General features: G+C 39.3%; 1 protein-coding gene across 2 annotated transcripts; it reads left to right on the top strand.

Moving 5' to 3' along the window:
- Positions 1-4,938: 4,938 nt before the first annotated feature.
- si:dkey-3d4.3 (leucine-zipper-like transcriptional regulator 1 homolog) lies at positions 4,939-23,273 on the top strand. 2 transcript variants are annotated; one of them, XM_040027426.1, is made up of 8 exons: positions 4,939-5,025; positions 12,600-12,795; positions 13,414-13,496; positions 13,596-13,674; positions 15,632-15,678; positions 16,146-16,266; positions 16,788-16,971; positions 21,828-23,273. In XM_040027426.1, the coding sequence occupies exons 2-8, from the start codon at positions 12,633-12,635 to the stop codon at positions 22,438-22,440; spliced, it is 1,290 nt and encodes a 429-aa protein (XP_039883360.1). In that variant the 5' UTR covers positions 4,939-5,025; positions 12,600-12,632; the 3' UTR covers positions 22,441-23,273. The 2 variants fall into 2 exon arrangements, with proteins under 2 accessions (XP_039883360.1, XP_039883361.1); XM_040027427.1 differs by lacking the exon at positions 4,939-5,025 and having other exon boundaries at positions 12,649-12,791.
- Positions 23,274-24,288: the final 1,015 nt, after the last annotated feature.

Here is a 24,288-nt window from a genome sequence, read left to right as displayed (position 1 = left end):
ATTGTCTAACTGTGAAAGCAAATTACATAAAAGGGGATGCTGCTCAGAATTCAAGGGCACCAGTCAAGGTTAATTCAAGTGTTTCCCAAGAGGTGTCCAGGTGTGCCAGGGACTTTGTGTAAACCAAACATCATTTTGTAACAGAAAAAAAGTAATGTAAGAAATTGAATTTGACTATATTATTGACTGACGCATTTAAAGCTGTGATTGAGGAGAGCATTGGAGAATGGCGGAGAAAATGAAGAAAAGCACCCCCAAAATCACCTACAAAAGCTACCTGTCTTTAGAAACTTCCTCGCATGAAGTAATTAGCAGCAGCTTTACAACCTGAGACTCCTGAATGGCAATGACTTTTCACAACTTCCTGCAACAGTGTAAAATAACAGCTCAAATAGACGTTGAGAGGATTATAAGTGACATGAGAGGACGATATATATGTTATAGGGTTACCTAGGCAACTGATATCTGAAATATCCAGTAGCAACCAACATCAGAGATGTTAATGGTCATTAGTCCAACTGTGGCATTTGTTGGCAGGAATTAACTAAACATTCTCCTGAGAGAAATACTGGCTTCTGGAAAACAGTGCTGGATTTGAACCAGAAGAAGCAGGAACAATGCACTCTCAATAAGAGGTATTGTTCAACACCGCTTCCTGTGTCTGCTTCCTGTGTCTCCCCATGCATGCAGACATCTTTAGCATTACTGCACTGATGCTCTAACACCTGTGAAAAACTTTAAGAAGTGCAAATTCTTCATGAGTTTTTATGTCACCTAGGAGATCTTTTGTTTTGTGGTATTTTTTGCTTGCTGTTTTTTTTTTCATCCCTTACTTATTCCTTTCACTTCAGGTTAAAACAAACCTCCTGCACATTTACCAGTGACGAAATGGACCTTCCACAGTCCCACTAATGCCATACCCCAGTGCATCTCGGAACACATTCAAAGGACAGAATTTGCTTAAATTAGCAATTCCTGTGTGTTTGAGAAGATGGTGCTACTTAATGTCACAGACGTGAGAATAGGCTTGCATTAAAATAGGTTTTCGTGTGAAAATGTGCAGTGAGGGAATGAATGAAAGTTATAGTTCACATTGTCTAAAATGACATAGAGGGCATCTTCTGCAGAATACCTTGAAATTTTGAATTCTGTCTGTCCTGTGCACCAAACATTTGAGAACCACTGGTTTACAGTGTATCGTAGATGCTCACTTATACTTGAAACTGAACAGAAAAGAAAACATGGGATGCTTCAAATTTTCTTGTTATGGCATCTTGCATAGAAGTCCTGTTTATTCCACTTTTAAAGGTTTTGTCCAAAGGTCTTTGCTCACTGGTTCTGAATCTATGGTTTGTTTCCTGTCCAGGCTTCCAGCTTTATAAAAGATTTTGTGGCGGCTCGTCTACAAACAGTGACGCTACATACTTGGAAGGTCAGAACGCTGATGTAGAAGAGCAAAAGCACTGCCCACAGGAAAATGGTGGCTTTGAGGGCGATGGGAGCAACAACACGGATGTGAAGGATAAAAGCACTGACAAAAGCACTGCGCTGTGATATTGCAGCTCTGAAAACCAGAGACTTTGGACTGTTGGTATGAGCAATAACAACTGCATCAGTGATCACAGCATTTGGACTCTACTGTGAAGACACACTGCACTCTGCAGGCTGTATGTGCACCACACTAAACCATTTGGAAAAGTTTTAGCTGAACAGGGTTGCACAAATTTCTTCCCTGGGACAGTCAGTATCTAACTTCAAGTGGGAACGTGGTGGGGACCAACTGCTGAATTATGTGTTATTTACTTTTATTCATATCTAAATATTTAGAACCACGTTCCCTATACTTTGTTAGACAGGTGTCTTAATCAGTGCTTCAGTGATTGTAAACAGGGTGTTTGGGGTTTTTTGTAAGGTGACAGCCATAATTTAGTTCATATTAATGTTATTTCAATAGCAACAAGAACACAGTGATGACAACAAAGAACAAAATGTGATATAATGATGTAGTTACAGCTTAAGAGAAATCTATGTGAGATCCAGTCATGTAAATGTAAAGCTGTTAGCATGAATTAACTGTGTAACAGCTCCATAAAAGTAGTAGTAGTAGTTAAACAGATTTTTATTATTACTATTTTGGTTATTTATTATTAATTATTATTTTATTATTAAAATTGGTCAGTAAATCCTGTGGTTAGTTGTTGAGTGAGGAAGTAGCTAAAAGCCAAGTGTGAATGATTGAAATAATAATTTAATAGTCATACATAAATGGTTAATAAGAATGTAATCTTTGAAAGTCTGGGGTTTCAGTGATGAGTTTTTCTGTCCATACTCAAGCATCAGACTTTGAAATCAACATATTCACACTTTAATGTATGAGTCTGCTGTACTGCAAAGGGACTTTGTTTAATGAAGCAATTACAGTTTAATTTCATTTACTTGGACATTTTTTTAAATGATGAACACAAACAGTTTTTAATGAATACATTTCTGTTCTCAGTTGTGTAGTTATAAATAAAGATTATTTGCATGTTATTGTTTTTGTGCAGTTGTTCCAATGTCCTTTGTCTTATTTAAATAAAAAAAAAAGACTAAAGCTTGCCTTTGACCGTAGTGTGGTAAAATGTGAACAGCTGCACGTAGTCTTGGTTCAAGGTCACAATCATAATGTTATGTAAATAGTTACCAAGTTGAACAACAAATGCAACCCATGGAAAACAATAAAGGACAAGATAATTATGGCTGGAGTTATTGGATTATGTCAAGTTTCATTCATAACAGTGGCACTGTGTCACCCTCTGCCATCTAACACCGCAGTTGATTCAAGCATAGGCTTAGCATCTAATATTGGTAATGATGTAGCCATCAGAGATTAGGATTATCAGTCAAATTCAGGGAATTGTTGATGACACATAAAATAACCTTCAACAAGGCAAAAGGTTAAGTTTAACAGGTCCCTGAATTAAACTTAACTTTCGAGGACCTGACACCTTTGCCTTGTTGAAGGTTATTTTATGAGGGCATCCCCCAACTTACATGAAAACTAGTTGTCTAGACAGTGGCCTGCATGGGTGTCTGTGTTGGTCAACTATACATTTCATTTTTGGATACTTCCGTTGTAGGCTTGTTATTAGTGAGTGAGGCCTGATTAAGAGGTCAAATCAATGCTGCAGATTAAAGGCACAGCTGTCCACAAACAAAAGTGCAAACTGCTCTGATAAAGCAGGGTCATTGCTGTGACTTAAGTGTATGCCTAATTGTCTTTACAATAATTCCCACATGCTTATGTCTGACTGAGTAGTCCTCAAAACACAATTTTGGAGAAGAAGTCACAGTGTCTTTATCCAACTAATTCCACTCCTTTATCAAACACACTAAACCCTATAAACATTCACCACAGGTTTTTGTGAAATTAAAATCTGTAAGAATGCCACAGCAGAGCAACCGGACTGGGATCATTCTGCTGCAATGTTGGAGGCAACCCGTGAATTTGTTTGAATGGCATTCAAATCCTCCATTGACTCAGCAGCAACTTCAGGCAATTCTGACTGAAGAGTGGGCTGCCAACCCACAAAATTACATCTGGAGGTTGTGCCTCTATGTGTCTGAACAGGCATATTACAACAGTGATCAGTGAGGATAGGGTGCACACTAATAACTGATTGTGTATTTTTTTATTTTTGTAATCTGCAGGGTTGTCATTACAACAATATACAGTGCTTATTTTTCTTGTTTTGGTGCTCCTTCTGTTTGTTTTGTCACTGATTAAGTTAGGAAATTCAGTGGTCATTTGCCTGCTATACAAACTACACCCGAGAATTTACTCGTGGTGCATTATTAAATCCTTTGACTGTGTATTTGCTCTCTAAATAGTGTCAAAAAACATCAGATAATGTCGGCTAGATCAGTAGAGACTGATTATTAGCTAAAGTTAGCTTTATCTAGTTTCCACCCAATGAACTGTTTTTATTTTGGTACTGTTCTGGTCGAATTGGGCTTCGTTGTTTATTTTAAATTGCCTTTAAGGAGAGTGAACTTAAATAGTGAAAACAGCCCAGACTTATTGGAAATGCACAATGATATACTTGTTTTTGAATCTTTCATCAAAGCTAGTTCCAGGGTTTCAAATGGCTGGAGTACCTTGCTAAGAATGCATCTTTCTGTTTTGTTTATCAGGTTTTTAGTAAGAATCTAAATAACAACATTTATGAAAGGCGGAGTTAGGAGTTGGCGTCTATTCCAAGGCAGTGTTTACAGCAGATAAAAACAGCACATTTCAAAGTAAAAGTGAAAAAACGGGTACCTACAGCATGTTGTGACCATCACCTGTATGTTAGGGAAGCAAAAAATACCTGATGAGACTGACGAGAGACCAGATGATGAGACCAGAGATGGAAAGTCAGAACAGAACGTTGGCCTTCTGTGTGAAGGAGGGTGCAGTGAAGGAAAGGTTCATGGCCCAAATTTTGATGCTGCATCTACTGCAATTGAGAAACTACTGGTAGAGAAAGGAACTGATCAACTGAAAGTTGAGTCTGTGCAACATAGAATTACCACAGACTTGCAACAGTCATAGATTGGGGCATTTGGGGGTGTGCAATCCCATTTTAGAAAACAGTAACTTGAACTAATATACACTATATTTTCCCTTCATATCTGCTTTGCTATAAACTGTTTATTAGCATCTGGAAAAAATTCTGATAATCATGATTGAGTCGTTCCGTTTTTCACCCAAGAGCACGTGTATTATATTAAAACGGATTTTTTAAAATCATTCTTATACATCATAGTCATCTAATTAGGTTGCTTTTGAAAATAACATTGTAATGTGTATCTAAAATGAGGTTTCATATCTCATCATACGCAGTACATTTGTTTTTTGCCGTCACGGACGCGTGGTCAATCCAAACAAATTCTTTCACTTCCCAGACCTGCGGTGGGAATTTACGAGGTGAAATCGAACGCACCAGCAGCCCGTTAGCAGTAAAGCAACGACCAAAAAAGAGACACTGCAGCGGAGGACTGTGCGTAAGTAAAACATCATTTTAACGCCAAAACTGGCTGTTTTTTTGTTTGTTTTTTTCACATGAAGTGACCTTTTTATAACTATTTTAGAGCTCAGAAGCTTTTCGGCACTGAAGCTCGGACCTGCTTTGGTTCCGTTTTGATCAAACAGACGAAAAAAAAGTTGATCTCATTTCCTCTTCTCGAGCGTTACCGTTATCATTCCTCTGATAGATTTTCCTCGGGTTTTAATATGTGGGAAACCAGTAAGGTATCTTACTTTAGCCAAGTGGCTTTCCTTCGATTACATAAACTACTGAAAGCACGCGGGGTGTCGCTGCTGGAGATGTGAGCGAGTTGTGGGTTCACGGGTCGCATTCCCCCTGATTAAACTGAAGTGTCTAAAGTCACGTTAGGAACGGTTGTACACATCAGACAACTTCACTTTAACAGCCGCCTTGTACAAAAAAGCGCCTGTTGCTACTTATCTAATGTTAAACGGTTAGAAAACACTTTTTTGTCCTGAGTATACACCTAAGATAAAGAAAGAAGGCAGTTAGCGTAGCCTTAGTCACCCAGACAACTTCATGTCTTATTATCTGTAACTGTCCGAGAATTTCAGATTCGATAGGAGTGAAAACATCACTAATGTGGCTTCATGGGAATACAGCGGCTCCATTGTGTGTGCTTTATCTGATTGCACCAGCCTGGGAAAAGTAATATATTACACATTTACCCAGAGGATTGGCAGAGACTGGTTGATTTAAATCTTTACCTCATATTTTAAGTTCGGTACCATCTATAAAGTGCATTTCCTTGGAAAGATTATATTACTGAATTTCTGATTAACATCCTCCCTAACAAGTCAGCTACCAGAATACAATACTGACACTATGTTGGTCCAGTAACTCCACAGATCACTTCCACTGTACTGATGAATGTTTGTAAAGCAGTAATAGCTTACTGTATTTAAAAAGAGGCCATGCAGTCTCTTTTTAAATACTTTTTAATTTGACCCTTTTTTAAAAAAAAAAATCCAAATTATTTGGAGGTGATTATATTAGCTTTTTTTTGCAACAAGCTAACAGTTACTCTGTGTATAGTCCTGAAGTGGCCTCCACACAGTAGCATCCACACAGGAAGTGATTTGGTTGTTTCCTTCCCATAGCATTGTCACTGGCTGTTGGTTGGTAGTGGATAGGATACCAGGCTCTGGTTGCTTAGGTAACACTTGTGTATTTACTCCCCTCGTGTGTCAGTCAATGATATCCTTTGCACTCATTGGTGGTCAGTTCAGTCAGTCAGGACTAAGAAAGGTTTAACTGCCATTAACTTTACTGATCTCTGGTTTCCAGTTTGATTGCAGTCGCTTCCATAGACTCCCGGTCCCACAGAAGTCTGTGGGAAACTAGCCCTGACTTTTGTAAGCACTTTTCAGATTTTGTATCAGGCGACACAGGATAAAATATTTATTTGATCAATTTTGGTCATTTCGTCACGAATTGGTTGCAAAACTCTTCAGTTTGATGCTTCATAACACAACTTGATGAACCTACACCAGAGGTGCCTCTGTCCATCTTTTGCACTGTGTTTTATACTGTATAGAGCAGTGGTCCCCAACCTTTTTTGCGCCACGAGCCGGTTTATGTCGGACAATATTTTCATGGACTGGCCTTTAAGGTGTCGTGGATAAATACAACAAAATAAAACGATACGGTACCCAAAAAAAATTATTCATAACACACGGGAAAAGACCCAGGGAAACCAGAGTTAACAATAAATACCCTGTAAACCATACATTTCACACCCGAGCCTCAACTCTTGTGGCCCAGTACCAAACAAAGTATCAAAGTTGTTTGGTACCAGTACGTGGCCCAGGGGTTGGGGACCGCTGGTATAGAGGACACTCCTTTAAACTAATGGAGATAGTGGATCTGGAGCAGATGCCATGGAGAGTTCAGCAAGGTGATTCACAGGCCTCACTGCACGTACTGTCTGGACTGGACCCAGCTGCGCTCACCAGAAACTGGACTTCGGTATTGAGTTTGTACTGCTGCATGGGCTACAGCATAGAAGAGATCATTTTTTCCCTGATCATTACACTTGTACATGGAGCAGTCTGAATGATCTAGCATCAAAAAACAATAGGAGGACATTTTTTTCTCTTGCTTTGATTTTAGATTGGAGCTTAAAGTGGCTAAGTTTAAAAAGATCTCTTTTTATCTTGTTCCAACTTTGTTTCAGCAAGTGTGCGTGTTTTATAAAGAGCGGCGTTTATGCAGGTGAGCAGCAGACTGAGTTAGTGGAGCTACAGGTTTAAGGTAAAAATGTAAAGAGGATGCAGATTTTTTTACCTGTTCAGCTGATAGCTGTCCACGTATGGTCACAAATTCTGGTCATCTGAATTTTTCATAGTTGCACATGAACATTTCTTCATGCTTGAAGTTTTTTTTTTCTCATCAGTACTGTTGTGTTTTGTCTTTGGGCCCCACATGGTTCTTTACGAAGTATAAGGTGGTGCTTTAATAGGTGCATGTTAAACTCGACTGCGATTGGATGATTTATTGCAGGGGTGTCAAACTCAAATACACAGTGGGCCAAAATTCAAAACTAGAACAAAGTCGCGGGCTAACATTAATATTTACTGAAATATATTTATTCCTCCAGATATAAGAATGAATCTTTTCTTATGGACTCAAACACGTTTTGCTGAAAAACTGAATATGGAACAAGCAAAGCTTAATACTAAACAATATATATATTAGCTGTATAATACCAGTAGGCCAGCTCTAATAGTAATTTGGTATGGCTTCGCGGGCCAAATGTAATTAGGCTGCGGGCCAAATTTGGCCCGCGGGCCAGAGTTTGACACCTATGATTTATTGGGTCAATGGAGCAGATGGGCTAGCGCTAGTTAGAGTATGCTCACAGTTTCGAAACTTTGCAGTTTCGTTAACAGCTCCATCCCGTTTCATTTGTTTGGCTGATATCTTCACATATTGAGAATAAATTCATTAACACAAAGAAATCTATTAGACTTAAATAACCTATGTGAGACAGAAACCAACATAACAACATAGGAACAGTTTTGCTGTGCTATTTTCACCACAGGAGTTGATCATGGTGCTCAAACGTTATTTAAATTCCAGTGGGCAGCATTGCAGCAACCTGAGTTTTCTGCGACTCAGATTTCTGTAATAACATGATTACACATCCTGCTGCAATAACAGTATTTGTTGACTGAGTGAGGTTCAGTCACTGCAGGAGAAAACCTCTTCACTGAAAAAATCCTACGACAAATCTGAAGTCTCAGAGTTGGTTGAATAGTTTAAAAACGACAGTAGAGTTTCTTTTTAGAGTAACTTGTTGTAATAATTGTTGGAACTGTAATCGAAATCAAAATACACAGTTATTTGCACACCCTTAATTAGAGCTGCTTCATTATAGCAAATGATTGCTTTCCATAATTGGACCTCGAAAACCACAGATTCTCTGACTGTCATCTCAGCCTGAGCCGTGAGTGAGTTTTGGCTTTTAGAAAACACTTGAACAGAGGTGCATTTGAATTGTAACAGAAAACAAACGAGTAATCACTTTATCCTAATTATCCTGTTTTATTTAGAATCACTGGAAGACAAAATGTAAAAAGGAATTCCGATTAACCTTTCAGTGCTAGTATAATCACATGCCTGAAATGTTAAATTTAAGAATAAACTGTATTTATGCCAAAAGCTGGAACTTCCTGTGGTATAGTATCCAAAATATTAAAGAATGCCTATCACAGATCAGCTCAAATAAAATAGAAAAGTTCAGTAAAATAAAATCCAATAAGGTAAAATTTACAATCAAGAAGGAGTTCATTTACACAGAAAAGGTTAAATAAGATTTAAAAAAAAGAGCGTCATAAACCAAAATCTATATTAAAAACAGAGCAGGTGCTTGGATTTGTAATAGAGGACAAAAAGAGAGCTTAAAAACAAAAAAGCCATTGTTTTAGCCTGAATATTTTCCTTTTCTGAATTGAAATTAAAATCTCATGAATAATCCAGTTATGTTCTAACCAATATATGAATGAATGATATGAATGTTAAGTTAAGGATGAGGTTGAGTGCTTTTGTTATCAAAAAAATGAAATAAAAACAAAAAAAATATAAGCATTTGTTGCTGTTAGGGGCTCAGTGAATCCAGCATGGTATGGTGATAGGATGTAACGTATGCAACAAGTCTGGTCATACTACTAAATATTTCACAATCAATTATTAGTGTCATTATAACAAAGTGGAAGCGATTGGGACAGACAGTAACTCAGCCATGTAGTGGTAGGCCACATAGAATCACAGAGTGGGGTGCTGAGGCGCAAAAGTCCACAAAGGTTGCTAATTACCTGCATAGTCAGTTGCAACTGACCTCCAAAATAGCGATGGGAATTCCGGCTCTTTTTAGAGAACCGGCTCTTTCGGCTCGGCTCACTAAAAAGAGCCGGCTCTTTCGGCTCCCAACTAGCTCTTCAGGCTGTTTTGTTGCTTTAATTAATTTATTATCAACAACAATATAAAATTATGCACAAAAGGAATTACTAATGTTTTAAAAAAATGTGGTTTTATTTATATAAATATATACGGTGGCCCCTAGAGACAAAGCACGTACAAACTCTGAAGCATGTACAAACTCCAAAACACATTTCTAGCGTTAACTGAACTTCCAAAACAAAGCTACCTAGATCACTTAAAGTACACAATTGAAAGCATATGTGTATTGTTTGTGTATTTATACACAGGCAGTCATATATATTCAAATAATTTAAAAAAATGTTCATTTACTTGGTACTTCGTGGCTTGTGTAACCACTAGGTAACAAAAGCTCAACACTGCCCCTAGCATCCTGGAGCACTTCTGTTGTGTTTTGTACATGTTTTGGAGTTTGTACGTGCAGACTGCAAACCAGGCTTTGTCATCCAACATCAGCGTCTAACCTCACAAATGTGCTTCTGGAAAAATTGTCAGAAATTCCCATAAACACGCTCTTAAACATTATGGAAAGCCTTTCCAGGAAAGCTGAAGCTGTTATAGCAGCAGAGGGTGAGCTGACATCATATTAAACCCTGCGTATTAAGAATTAGATGTGACCCTGAAGTTCACAAGGCAGATGAGCCGATGCTTTAGGAAATATAGAAAACTATGGTGAAAAACAGCTGTTGCTCCATTTGATCCTAGATTTTAAGGACTGCATTCCTGAATATTGCTTTTTTTTCTCCATGAACAACAAAGTTATGGTCCCATTTATTCATGTGACTCTCAAGTATTTGGACAACACTTGGCTAGGTGTGTCACTTAAGTGTTGTGACCTCAGAGCTGTTTGCTCTTGTGACAGCCTGATAAGACAGCGGTCAAGTCAGACTCCAAGTCCAAACAGAGGAAAACTAATGGCTTTGTAAAACTGAGTATACTTCCTCACTTAGAGATGGAAAATTACTGCTCACAGTGAGAAAGAGCAACGCTATTAAAACTCAGCTTACATGTTATGTAAAAGCATCCTTAAATGAGTCACTGGTGCTGTTTAGTGACTTGTAGTAATATAACTGATATAACCAAAGCACCACTGCTTGTTCATGCGTATATTACACAGTAAACCAACCTTATATCCATCTGTGTTCTGACATTTCACGGAATGATTGATTAGCTGACGAACGATAAAATAATAACAACAACAATAACAAAAGTCAGTAATTTCATTGTCCATTGGAAAAAGAACAGCCCTTAATATTTTTTTATGCTGTAAAACTAAATTACATTTAAAATGAGTCAGTAGTTCACGTTTTAAATTTTGGTCTTTTTTATATTTTCAACTTTTTGAAGGTGGCCTTGGGTTAGAATTCACAGGCTGGCTAGGCAATTTTTCTGTATTGAGTTTCCATGTTCTAAATGTGCCTGTTTTGGTTCTCTTTAGTACTCTAGCTTCGCTGTCTCTGCCACAACAAGTATTTAAATATATGTTTTTGAAATGCCAAAAGATCATGTGTGTCATCAGCCATCCAGGACACCATCTATTAAAGCCAGAGAGAACATGCTGAGCGCAGTGTTTCCCATAGCTGTATTAGTTTTTATTTAAGCAGGAAGTGAAACTCTTGAAAAGAAGCTGTTTCAGGATACTAGGAGTAATTCCACCTCCAAGAGAATATATGAAGAAGCCATCCGTCAGGGAGAACATGAGGCTATCTAGTTAGCATCAACTGGACTTTCAAAATAAGAGTGAGGAGGATTATTCATTAGTAAAATAGCTAGTAAATGTGGGAACACAGAGACAGACGGCCACTCATACTCACATCCAGCCCTACATGCACTTCTGAATCACTAGTTAACCTCACATGCATCGCTTTGGACTGTGGCAAGAAGCTGTAGTACCCAAGCCACTTGAGGAACATGCAAACTCTAACCAGTAAGGCCCCAAACAGCTGTTTGATTCAAATTCAGCACTGTAACTGAGTAACATTAAACTTCTTATAGGCTTGAAATTTCATATTTCAAAACTGCAGGAAATTACTGGATAAATGCTTCCCACAGTAGGGGTTCAGTCTGGATTTAGCCTGCTTTCTTTGTAGATGAGAAGCTTGAGTGTCAGTTTGAAGGTTTCTGCTTTGGCTCCTTGTTCAGATGCTGGGTGCTCTCAGTCGGTACTAAAAAGGTATCCAGTTGGTATCCGGGGCTATGGCTCCCCACGCCCTCTAGCAGATCATTACACGAAGGAACCTTTTAAATACAAGCGCGCTCATGCTCACAGGTGTACACACGGGTGCTCACAGACACAAACTACACCCTTTTTGGCTCCTACTTCTCCTCCTGTGTGCTGTCAATCCTACGTGCTGCACAATAATAATTAATATTTAGTATTTACTGTTATATTCACATAGATCATCGCAATGATGTTGTTTATTATATTGCTCTCTCTTTTTTGCTTGTTTTCTCTTTTGTCTTTCTCAACAGGTGATCCAGGTGATTGATATATGTATTTTTTGTCTGTTTGTTTTGTTGGTTTTTGTTTTTTGCCCTTTATCATCATTCCTCTTCCCCGCTGTTTTCCTTTCCCTCGTTCTTTCTCCCTTTTCTTTCCCCCACATTAGCTTAGAAAGTAAAAGGTTGCAGGGTCAGTTCCAGCCACAGACAGGTTAGGAAGGGCATCTGGCGTAAAACTGCCAAATCAAACATGTGGAGCTTGCTGTGGTGACCCCTCGTGAATACGGAAGCAGCTGTTGCTTGGGTTTTTCATTTGTCCTGTCTCCTGTAGTGCAGCCTTTGTTTCATCCACTTTGATCAGGGCCTGTTCACACGGACGGAGATGAAACTCATCTTTTTGCACCGTTTAATAACTTACAGCATCCAGGTGGAGTCAGTCAGCGGCTCTAGTATCTGTAGCGGCAGTGAGAGCAGAATTAATTTTAAAAGATGTAAACTTTTAACAGAAAGAAGGCTATTTAGTCCTGCATATCATCGCACAATGAAGCTAAAAAGGTGCGACCAGTCTGTAACATTTGTTCTTGGCACTTTTTAGCCATGATAGTGGGTCCATATAACGCACGACTGTATACACTTACTTTCTTTTAGAAGATGTTCCAGTGAGAGTGAGGGCTGCCAGGTATGAGTCAGAACAACCCCTGTTTGTGGAAACAGCTCCCCCTGAGAAGCAGCCTGTCCCCGTGCGACCGCTACAAGCACGCCTGCTGCAGCTACAATGCAAACGTCTACGTCCTGGGAGGCAGAGAGAACAGATGCCTGAGGGACTTCTGGAAATACAACGTGGGTAAGGGCCCCCATCCATTAATAGCCATGCATATATAAAGATGCAGATCTATATAAAGACGGATGATAGAATACTTCCTTAGAAGCGATATCCTTGTGGCTGGTCGCAGAATAGCCACTAGAAAGACCTCTTTTTAAGAATTACATATTAGGCAGAGTAGCCAAAAACCATGTTCAGGTACTCATTTACATAAAGCCCTCTCTTCAAATGACCAATTAGTCTACTACTTAAAACAGCACAAAAGAAACAGACAAATGTTATGACTTAACACTTTGATCTTCACTAAGATCTATACTTTCAGGTATGGTTATGATCACCTCTAGCTCTGCCCTGGTGAAGGCTACAATGCTTCAAATCTCCATCTTTTATATGCAGTCTTTTATTAGAAGATAGCACCAACTATTCCTATGGTATTTGGGCAGTGCCTTTGTGCAGATGTAGAAAGTGTTGCAAGTCGTTCAAGTTTATATACACACTGTCATTCATGAAAAAAGATGCAACATTTATTCCACTTAAACTTTGCAAAGGATGTTTTTTGCTGCATTCTTATAAAACAGCCTCCTGTAATATTCTTTTTGTAATCATCAGTTAACAACACTGCTGTGTTCAATATTTCAGTGTCTGATGAATGGACCGAGTTGAGCTGCAGTGGTGAAGCGGCACCAGAGGAGCTAGAGGGACATTCTATGGTAGCTCACAAGGTACCTTCAATTTCTTTAATCATTGGACATAAAGCAGAGAGACCATCATATGACAGCGGTGGGCATGCAGAGTATGTTTAACAGCTTTGAACTCTTCAGGGTTTCCTGTACGTGTTTGGAGGCCTGTTGGACTCTGCATACACCACATGCAGATGTGCTCTCTGGGTGTTCGACATCGGTGAGTTTCACTGCAGTGCAGCATGGGCTGGCAGCCAGTCACACTACTGTTGTAGTCAATTCTCAGGCTCAGCAGGTAAAACATGTTGCTGCATGTCGATCCTCCTAATCCCTGTAAAACGTTTCATTCCTCTGTGTCACTAAAGCTGAGAGAGAAACCTGAGAGGGTCTCCATGCTCATAACAGCAGTGTCATGTGCAATACAGGTTACTGAAGTAACATGTTTTACGTATGTGAACAAAGTCCAGGTGACTCTAAAGACAATTAGAAACAACATAAGAAAAGGTGATTTACCCCAACACATATTTATCAAATGGAGGAAAACTGCAGCTGTGTTCATTTCCTGCTCTAACACTTCCTGTGTTCTTCACTTCAGCTCAGTTTTTATTCTGCTTGTTCCAACATAACCTAAATTCCATCTCATGCACAGTTTTTTTCAATTCTCACCACTTATTGTATATAAAATCATATCACATCTGTAAAAAGCCCCCGAAACCCCCACCCTCAAAATCAATTGGTTCTTTTGTTTTCATAAGAACTATAATATGTTTAATGAAGCAATTGTTTTACACAATTGTTACATTTTACCGAACTTGGATATTTTTAGAAGTATAAGCTCTTGAAGTTTTCGTTCCACTCCAAGTGTCACGATGTAAAGAAAAATCTAGTTTTTGTTCAGCATGATGGGATCTGTCATGACTTGCATAAAATGCAGCAGTTTCATTTCTTTGACATAGAGCAACAGAGACAAGCATTGAAAAAGTGCATTCTGGGTAAACTTTCAAGGTTAATATCCTTGGATAGGAAATAGGTGGATAGGTCAATGTAGCGATAGCTGTGGAGTGGAGAAACAACACTGGTGTTACCGCAATCTTAATAATAGTTAGGACAGATCACACTGATCAAAGCAAATTAAGGTCCTGAAGATGTTTTTCTAAGTATTAGAAGGGTCTCAGGATCAGCAGGTCATCCATACCATTTGTCATTTATAAACACTAACATTCAGCTGCCAGAGCTCATCACCCCCCGACACTCCACGAGTCAACCAGATCAACCCTTTTTGTCCGTACCATTTGCATCAGTCTGCTCTCAATATTTTGCAGTTTTTTGAAAGGCCAAAAAATTTCCACATTTGGGGGTAGGCGGGGTTAGTGGCGGCATGAAGCGTTTTGCAGTTCATGCCAGAGACTATACAACTCACAGTTTTTGTATAATTTTTATCCCTCAGCTGTGAAAGGCTGATGGGGTATTGACACATGCTTATGAATGTAATAACCCCAAAATTAAGCGATGTAACATTGTCAAATTCTTACAATATATGAAAAATCTCAAGGCTAGTTTGAATTTCAGTGACCTGGACCTAAAGGTCAAGGTCAGAAGCAAAGTTTTCTGAAAATCTTATGACTGTTATAATTCAACAAGTAAGTCACCTTGCATCAAGATCAAATTGCTACCATAGGTGTAGTTAACAAAACATCTCGGACAAGTTCGAATCTCAATTGAGTTGAAGGTCAAGGTCTGGGGTCAACTTCTCTTAAAATCACCTATGCTAGGAAGCGGACAGGTAGCACAGGTAGCTGGTGGTATTTTTAAATATGTTATTTATTAAAAATATTTTGCCTGGTTACATTTAAGCATTAAAAACGACAGGATTAGGTTTAAAACTGTCTTGGTTTAGGTTAAAATATAACATTTACCACGTCTTTTAAAGCCTCTCTACTTTGGCCAACTGGACAGTTTGTGTCCCTGTAACAATAGATTTCATAAGACTGGGCTGCACAACAGTGTGTGTCAGTGTATTTCAGAATTATTGCAGAAGTGCCTCTCCTCTTTGTATGTTAGCCTTTACTTACTTTTTTTGTCTTGGAGTAAGGCTGACAGATGTTGTAAAGATATCATATCCATTTTATTGTACGTCACTCTTTTAGTTTAATTTTCTTTTGTCATTTGTGTTTCAGCAAAGCAGAAGTGGGTGCAGTGGCAGGGAAAGAGGAGCTTGCTTCAGGTACTGAGTGCTTTTCATATCTAAATGATAACATGTTCTCTGTCTATAGAAAACAATCAGATGGTTAGATCTCATTATCAGCTTATAACAGAAATAATTAACCGCTCAGTCCTCGTGTGCTGCCGTTTGTTTTGTGTCACGCAGTCACAACACTTGGAAGCACATCAGTGAACACTGTGCACAGTTCCTGCCATCCTTTGCTTGTTTTAGCTTGTATCAGCAGAACAGAAGTCACACACTACCCACATATTTGTTAGAACTTTAAAGGTCAAATAAATTGATTTGCAGTGTTTCCCCACAGAATGGATATAGCTAAGTAGGAAGAGGATCACCAAAGTAGGAAGAGAAAGGTTAGGGTTAGGTTGAAGAAGCCCAAATTTAATGCATTTTTTGTGACTGTTCAATCAAGGTCATAGAAGTAGCTTACCATCTATTCTAAATGTATTTCTCTCTCTTTCTGTGTGCAGACCCAAATGCCGACCAACAGGAAGGGCCACAGCACCGTGGTGCTCGGCTCTGCCATGCTCATGTACGGAGGATTCATTGACATGAAAGGCACCTCCCAGGATTTCTGGAGTTTGGACTTTAGTGAGTTTAAAACTGACAAAAGGGAGAATTCAGTCAGCTCCTTCCATATAAAACTAACCAAATCTTAAAATTCCCACCTCACACCCTCAAAATCAGCTGACCTTTTATGGTATTTGCCAGAGTTACTATCAAAAGATTAATTGTAGCTTTTGTTCAGCATGATTTTTCTATAAGCAACTTTGAGCATTAATATAATGGGATAGATCATAAGTTCAGTAAACTGCATCAGTTTAGTCCCACTTGATGCCAAGCTCATCTTCTAGCTGTGATTCCATCTTGGTCAATATAATTTTATAAACTACTCATATTTACCAGTGTGAATGTAGTTTATAGCTGTGAGATGGAGAAACAAATTGACAATTAAACTGAGCTGAACCGTTTCTAGGAGTGAAATCTCACCCATATTCAGTTAGAGGGCAGCATGTGAACATCATCAGCATTGTGACACATGCAAACACAATGTGAGCTGCAGAATGAGCATTAATTATAGATACTTGTTTGTGTGTGTGTGTTAATGGCAGATACCATGTCTTGGTCCCTGCTGAGTGGCTCTCAGCAGGACTCATTAGGCCCAGGCCCCAGACACAGTCACTCAGCTATAGCCTATCAGGGCTGCGTGTACCTGTTCGGAGGCTTAAAAGGTTTACGGGAGCAGAGAGACTTCTGGAAGTGGAATTCCAGCAGCCAGACATGGAGTTCACTCAAGTAAGTGCGGAGTTTGTCTGTATTTTTGAAAACTGGATGCAGTGAAAAAGATCAGTCTCGACATTAAAACCACTGACAGGTAGTGATGGGCAAACTGAGACATACAAAGTCGTTGTGCCAGCCATGGATCATGGTTTCAAAACAATCTCACAGCCATCTCCACAGCGACACCTGCTGGCTGCTTTTGTGTCAGTACTTGAACAGGCTATTCTGTGAAACAACACAGACAAGCATTGCAGATTTCTAGACAAATCTACATGTTATACCAGACTATCAATAGTTATGATCAATACATGTTTTGGAGAACTTCCTTTACAACAAAATAAGAAATACTTTGGAATGGTTAAAGACAGCGATGACTGCAATGAACTCTGTGTTTCAGCATTTTGCTGTGGTTGTGTTAACGTACATGAGGCTGTTTCAGTTACTTACTAATTCAGTGCAATACAAAACAAGCCAGTTTATAAATAATGTATACTGAAAATAGCTGCTCTGTTCATCATGATGTCCACACAAGGTCTGTGGATTTGACTGCGGCTCACTTTGTAAATAGGTTAAGTAGAGGCCCCAATATCATTTATTCTCTTTGTGACTGAATATAGCTAATTACACTTATGGAAAATGAATAAAATAAGAGAAAAATGAAGCAATACTGTCTACATTTGTCATATGCAAAGATTTTTATTCAAGACATTTTGAGTCTTTTTGGTTTTTCAGCTATTCTTAGGTGAGTCAGATGTTTTTTTATTATTATTAACTGACCTCCCTAACCTTGGAAAAAGTCCATTCACAAGGCACACTTATTGCAGGTATACATAAGTCTTTTTTGCCATGATATAAAGGTGTGAATATGTAACACATCACTCTTGTGAATATACTACTGGATCATATGCCCCTTGAACGAATTCATCTCTGTGGGTTTCACTAACCTGGCTGTCAAAAAGTTCTACAGGGAGTGCAGAATTATTAGGAAAGTTGTATTTTTGAGGAATAATTTTATTATTGAACAACAACCATGTTCTCAATGAACCCAAAAAACTCATTAATATCAAAGCTGAATGTTTTTGGAAGTAGTTTTTAGTTTGTTTTTAGTTTTAGCTATTTTAGGGGGATATCTGTGTGTGCAGGTGACTATTACTGTGCATAATTATTAGGCAACTTAACAAAAAACAAATATATACCCATTTCAATTATTTATTTTTACCAGTGAAACCAATATAACATCTCCACATTCACAAATATACATTTCTGACATTCAAAAACAAAACAAAAACAAATCAGCGACCAATATAGCCACCTTTCTTTGCAAGGACACTCAAAAGCCTGCCATCCATGGATTCTGTCAGTGTTTTGATCTGTTCACCATCAACATTGCGTGCAGCAGCAACCACAGCCTCCCAGACAGAGTTCAGAGAGGTGTACTGTTTTCCCTCCTTGTAAATCTCACATTTGATGATGGACCACAGGTTCTCAATGGGGTTCAGATCAGGTGAACAAGGAGGCCATGTCATTAGTTTTTCTTCTTTTATACCCTTTCTTGCCAGCCACGCTGTGGAGTACTTGGACGCGTGTGATGGAGCATTGTCCTGCATGAAAATCATGTTTTTCTTGAAGGATGCAGACTTCTTCCTGTACCACTGCTTGAAGAAGGTGTCTTCCAGAAACTGGCAGTAGGACTGGGAGTTGAGCTTGACTCCATCCTCAACCCGAAAAGGCCCCACAAGCTCATCTTTGATGATACCAGCCCAAACCAGTACTCCACCTCCACCTTGCTGGCGTCTGAGTCGGACTGGAGCTCTCTGCCCTTTACCAATCCAGCCACGGGCCCATCCATCTGGTCCATCAAGACTCACTCTCATTTCATCAGTCCATAAAACCTTAGAAAAATCAGTCTTGAGATATTTCTTGGCCCAGTCTTGACGTTTCAGCTTGTGTGTCTTGTTCAGTGGTGGTCGTCTTTCAGCCTTTCTTACCTTGGCCATGTCTCTGAGTATTGCACACCTTGTGCTTTTGGGCACTCCAGTGATGTTGCAGCTCTGAAATATGGCCAAACTGGTGGCAAGTGGCATCTTGGCAGCTGCACGCTTGACTTTTCTCAGTTCATGGGCAGTTATTTTGTGCCTTGGTTTTTCCACACGCTTCTTGCGACCCTGTTGACTATTTTGAATGAAACGCTTGATTGTTCGATGATCACGCTTCAGAAGCTTTGCAATTTTGAGACTGCTGCATCCCTCCGCAAGATATCTCACTATTTTTGACTTTTCTGAGCCTGTCAAGTCCTTCTTTTGACCCATTTTGCCAAAGGAAAGGACGTTGCCTAATAATTATGCACACTTGATATAGGGTGTTGATGTCATTAGACCACACCCCTTCTCATTACAGAGATGCACATCACCTAATATGCTTAATTGGTAGTAGGCTTTCGAGCCTATACAGCTTGGAGTAAGACAACATGCATGAAGAGGATGATGTGGACAAAATACTCATTTGCCTAATAATTCTGCACTCCCTGTATGTTTTTTTAATCCTGTGCTGTGGTTATTGTTTTTGCTGCTGCTGACTCTTAAGCTTTCTGGGAGTTTTTACTGTCATTATATTTGGTCTACACTCTGACAATAAAACCTAGAAGCTGTAGGTAAGCCGCCTGTTGAAACTATAGTTAAATGCACCAGTTAGCAATGGACCCAGACCCAGAGTCATTCTAAATTAGCTCACACTGGCTCTTACAGATGGTCAGCCTCTAAAAACACAACTTTGCTCATTAGCTTTTTCAATTTAGGCCCAGTTTATAGCTGTATTGTCCTAATCGCTCCAGCAGTTTAGCAAATTACAAGCTTGCTACATTGCTTTTCATTTTTTAAGTTAAAGTACTTTTTGCTTCCTAATGTTTCTTTATTCACATTTTTTTTTTACCTGTGTTTTAATTTGTGAAACTATATTTTAGTTGTAATTTATTTATTTTTTTAGTTTTGCTTTTAAAGAACTTTGTGTTTCAAATCAAGAAACTAATTTGCTTCAGATGATTTAAATGATTTATTCCAGATAGAGTGGTGTAATGCAGAGTAATGAGGCGTGATGTTCATGGCAAATTGTAAAGGGTGAGAAATGAGTCAAACCTTGTAAAACAAATGCAGTTTTTAGAATAAAGAGTAAAGCAAAGAGCAGGAGGAACATAAAGGGAAGGTCAAGACTCACGAGAAAACTTGACAAGCAGTGTGTTGCAGCTCCTCATCTGAATATTCCCACATAACACAACATGGCAGAAGAACCTGATCCAGTTGATGAGACAGAGAATCCTTCAGCAGCAGCTGAAAAGACTGGGATCACTTTTCAGCCGCTGCTGTCTCGTGCTGACAGGCTGACATGTGAGGTGGAAACACTGATTGTAGTGTGTCTGTTGAAAAAAAAAAAGGAAAGAAAGAGTCCTGAGGAACCGTCTCTTTAATAGTTTAGTAATACGTAAATTTATGTATATAAAGAGCTTCAGATCACTGAGATTTACATCTGGAGACTTGGTTTTCTTTTGTTGTTTTTTTTGTTCTGGATGACTGAATATGTTACATGTAAAGACTTGTGGATAACAGATCATCAGAGTGGACTGATTCGTCTGGCGTTATGAACATGAACAGCAGTTTATCAGGACTAATGATTAGCCGGTCAGCAGCATAGTCAGGACTAACGTCACTTGTTTTTGCCCCCTGAGGCACAGGTATCATACAGCAAATGGAAAAAACCAGACAGACAGTGTGACCCTAATAACACAATGTTACTGGAAGGTCTTGTGTTTTCTAATGGTGATAACCTGACTTTGTAGGTTGTAAACCGTTACAGTTACATTTAAGTAAAGTCTGAGAAAAATATGAGAGCTTAAGATGCAGATGTAATTGTTTGTTTCTCACCTCCCCTCCAAACTTTCTCTGGTTGGTTTAGAGGCGTTTTATGGCAGGGTTCCTGAAATGAACTGACTGAGTGCTGCCAACTTAATTCAAAGACATTATCAGAGGTGCACGTCACAGAAATCACTGCGCATTAGAGCTCTGAAACTGATGAAGGAGACTTGGAAATCAAGTTTGCATCCAGATCAAAGGGAAATTTTACTGTCTGCATATTCTTGGTGACAAACGTACCACAAATAGACTCACTGTTTTTCTAATCTGTGATATATCAGCTTTAATTCCCAAAGTGTGAAAAGAGCTTTGGCAAAAGGAAAGGAAAAAGGGGGCAGGAAGCTTGTAGTGTCTGCTGTGACACACAGATGTATCTGCAGTCAGTTTTTTGGTGTCCTCAAAACACACAAGAGTCAGTATTAAACTCAACACCTCACTTTAAGATGTTTTTCCACAGATCATTCGCCTCACCCCTCTTTTGTGTCCTCAGTTCCTCTCTTAGTGTATTAGTTAGCCCCTCCCTACCACGGAGAGCAGAGGAGGCAAGGAAGAGACACAAGGAGAGGAGTCAAGGCAGCTGGTGTTCAACAAAAAGAGATGTCCGTCCTTCAGGGCCTCCTTTAAATACGATGAGTGACACATCTGTCAGAAATAGATTTATCATCCCAGGTTTAACAGTGCAAATGATGTGTTTTATATCCAGGGGTAATTTTAATAAAGTAACATGGCACAACACGCCATATAGAAATATTATCACACATACGATCACACATGGATCAGCAGATTATCGATTACAGCTCCTGGTGCTCCCAGCTAGTATCCCATTCAGGCACAACTGTGGTCCAAACAGCACTTCCTGTCTGACTAGTCTGTTTAGCTCTGATGTTTTTAGCACTGACTGCTGAACTTATTTGGCATCATTTGGTGTGCTCTTTCCTGCTAACACCACCTGTGGTTGTTTTTTCTCAGGTACGGCCCTCCTAAACTCACAGGACACTCAGCTGTCACCTATAAAGACTCAATGCTCCTTTTCGGTGGAGGCGAGACCCAGGACTCTCCAAAGAACTGCCTGTGGAGATACAGCTTCATCACTCAGACCTGGATGCAGCTCACCACACTCCCGGGCTCCAACCCCCCAGACAAGATCCACCACTGCTGCACTGGTCTGGGTCCCAGCTACAAAACCAGTAGCACCAGCAAGAGCTTCTGCTCAGACTCAGGACTCCAGCCCAGGTTACTGGGAGGGAAACTCAAGCCGTTTAAGAACAAGTGCTTCCCAGCACCAGATAACGCTATAGAGCTGGAGACTTTCACTCCAGACAGAGAAGCCAACAGAAGTTCTTCAGAACTGGAGACCAGCAGAGAGGCCTTAATAGAGATAGATGGTCAGCGTATTGGAAGCTGCCTGACATTTGAGAACAAAGCATTCATGAAACAATGGAGCCGCTCAGAGGAGGAGGCGCTGGAGGGCAAGGATGGAGACATCACTCAGCATCTGCCCGACCTGCTGCTGGTGCTCGGCGGAAAACCTTGTACGAGAACCAGCCCCATCTCCATGTGGCAGGTGACGATGATTGACTGAATAAACGATTCTGTTCTCTGCGTGAGAAGCAGGTTTTAATAGGTGTTACTAGCTTTCTGTGAAAAAGAAAACAACATGAAATATTTTTATACTTTTGTACAGTTTCAGTGTTTTGATTTTTACATTTTTTGCAACATTCAAGTAAATTGTGGGAAAATGGCATTACAGAAAGCTGTGTTCTGTTAACAGTGAATGTGAAAAAACACAGTATCTGTTCTGTGTATCTGTTTATAGTTTCTGTAAGATCAGGGAAGGTATCGGAATCAGATCTTTAGTGAGCATCAGCCCAGAATTTCATAGTCGGTGCATTTGTATGTCTGTGTTGATGTACACAAAGGAACAAAATCTGAGAAAAACAGGGATTTGGCAGTCTGATATTTGACTCAAAAAGCTGAGCTCTGTGTTCTGTGTTTCATGAACTAGGCATCAGCAGTGTGGAGAAGTTAGATACTGCTGCACTGACAGGTTCCTTTGATGTTTGCAAACGTTTTTTACTCCCCAGCAACCGCTGCAAACTGAACCGACTCCACTAAAAGGCTTGGTTTAACACTTTTTGGGAAGCTCTTGCTACACTTACAGTAACATGCTGTAGAGCACATCATTAATATGATTTGCCTTCTCCTGTGTCTGTCTGCTCCACCTTGTGTGTGAGGAGGTGCATCATAGAGACTGAGAGCAGAGAAAGGAGAAACTAACATGACTGTAAATAACTGGAGGAAAGACTCCCACACTGAGCTGTGAGGAGGACAAACAAAGCAGGTCGTCGTTTTATTTATTTTGGTCCTGTAGTCGTTTATTCCTGTATTAATAAAGACAGAATCAGTGCATTTTTATTCTTGGTTGTTCTCCCATTGTACACTTCATTAGGTACACCATGCTACCACCAGGGTGGACCTACTTTAGTTAATTGTTCATGGCACAGATTCACCCAAGTTTCTGCAAACATTCCTCAGAGATTTTGTTCCACATTGACATGACAGCATCACACAGTGGCTGTACAGTGAACTCATTGTCATCTTCATGATACCAGATATGTGGCACAGCATGTTATCCTGCTGGAAGCAGCCATCAGAAGATGGATACACTGTGGTCATACAGATAGGCAACCGCTATACTCAGGTATCTAATGAACTGAAAAAAGAGCAAAACAGAAATAAATGAAAAATAAGCATTATTTAATTAACATTAAAATAAGTATTTGCAGTGTCAGAAGGCTTTGGAGTGTCTGTATTTACCATTGGTACTTACTGAGGCAGGTACATCTAAAGAGTGAGTCAGCTCTTTGTGTTGTGATGGATTATTTTATTCTTCTGACCTCCTTAAATCTGTCCACGATCAATACCACACATCACATGAGACAGAACAGCTAATCTAAAACTGAACACTTCCAAACAAAAAATCAACTGTAATGAGCAAACCTGCTAAGAAATACTCATTTAAAATACACAAACTCCCTTCAGGTGGTGCCAACAAAGGTGAACGTGTGTCTGAGTGAGTTAAGAATATTTCTACTCGAGTAAAAAATATTTGAAATCGTGTTGCATTCGTTCGTCAGCTGAGCTTCTCCCACAGCTCCTTTTAAAATGACCAAAATGGTTTCATTTATGTTCTCATATTTTTATAGAAATATAGCTTCATGACAGAAATTCTTACCTGTTCTATGAAAAGGACATTTAAACAACTCCCATCTGTTACTTCTTACAAAACAACTTCTTTGTTTTAATAAAAGTACAAAAAGTAAACTGAACGTATGTTTGAGTGAATTACAGTATGCTTATATTATTTAAGATGGCGACTGTGCAATACTTTGATAAACAACATATTGCACTGGAGACCTCACAGTCAGGC

The sequence above is a fragment of the Simochromis diagramma genome, unplaced genomic scaffold (genome assembly GCF_900408965.1).
Source record: "Simochromis diagramma unplaced genomic scaffold, fSimDia1.1 OVJJ01000343.1, whole genome shotgun sequence".
NCBI classification, from domain to species: domain Eukaryota; kingdom Metazoa; phylum Chordata; class Actinopteri; order Cichliformes; family Cichlidae; genus Simochromis; species Simochromis diagramma.
Note: the sequence above shows the minus strand (reverse complement) of the source record. Positions and strands in the feature narration are given on the sequence as shown.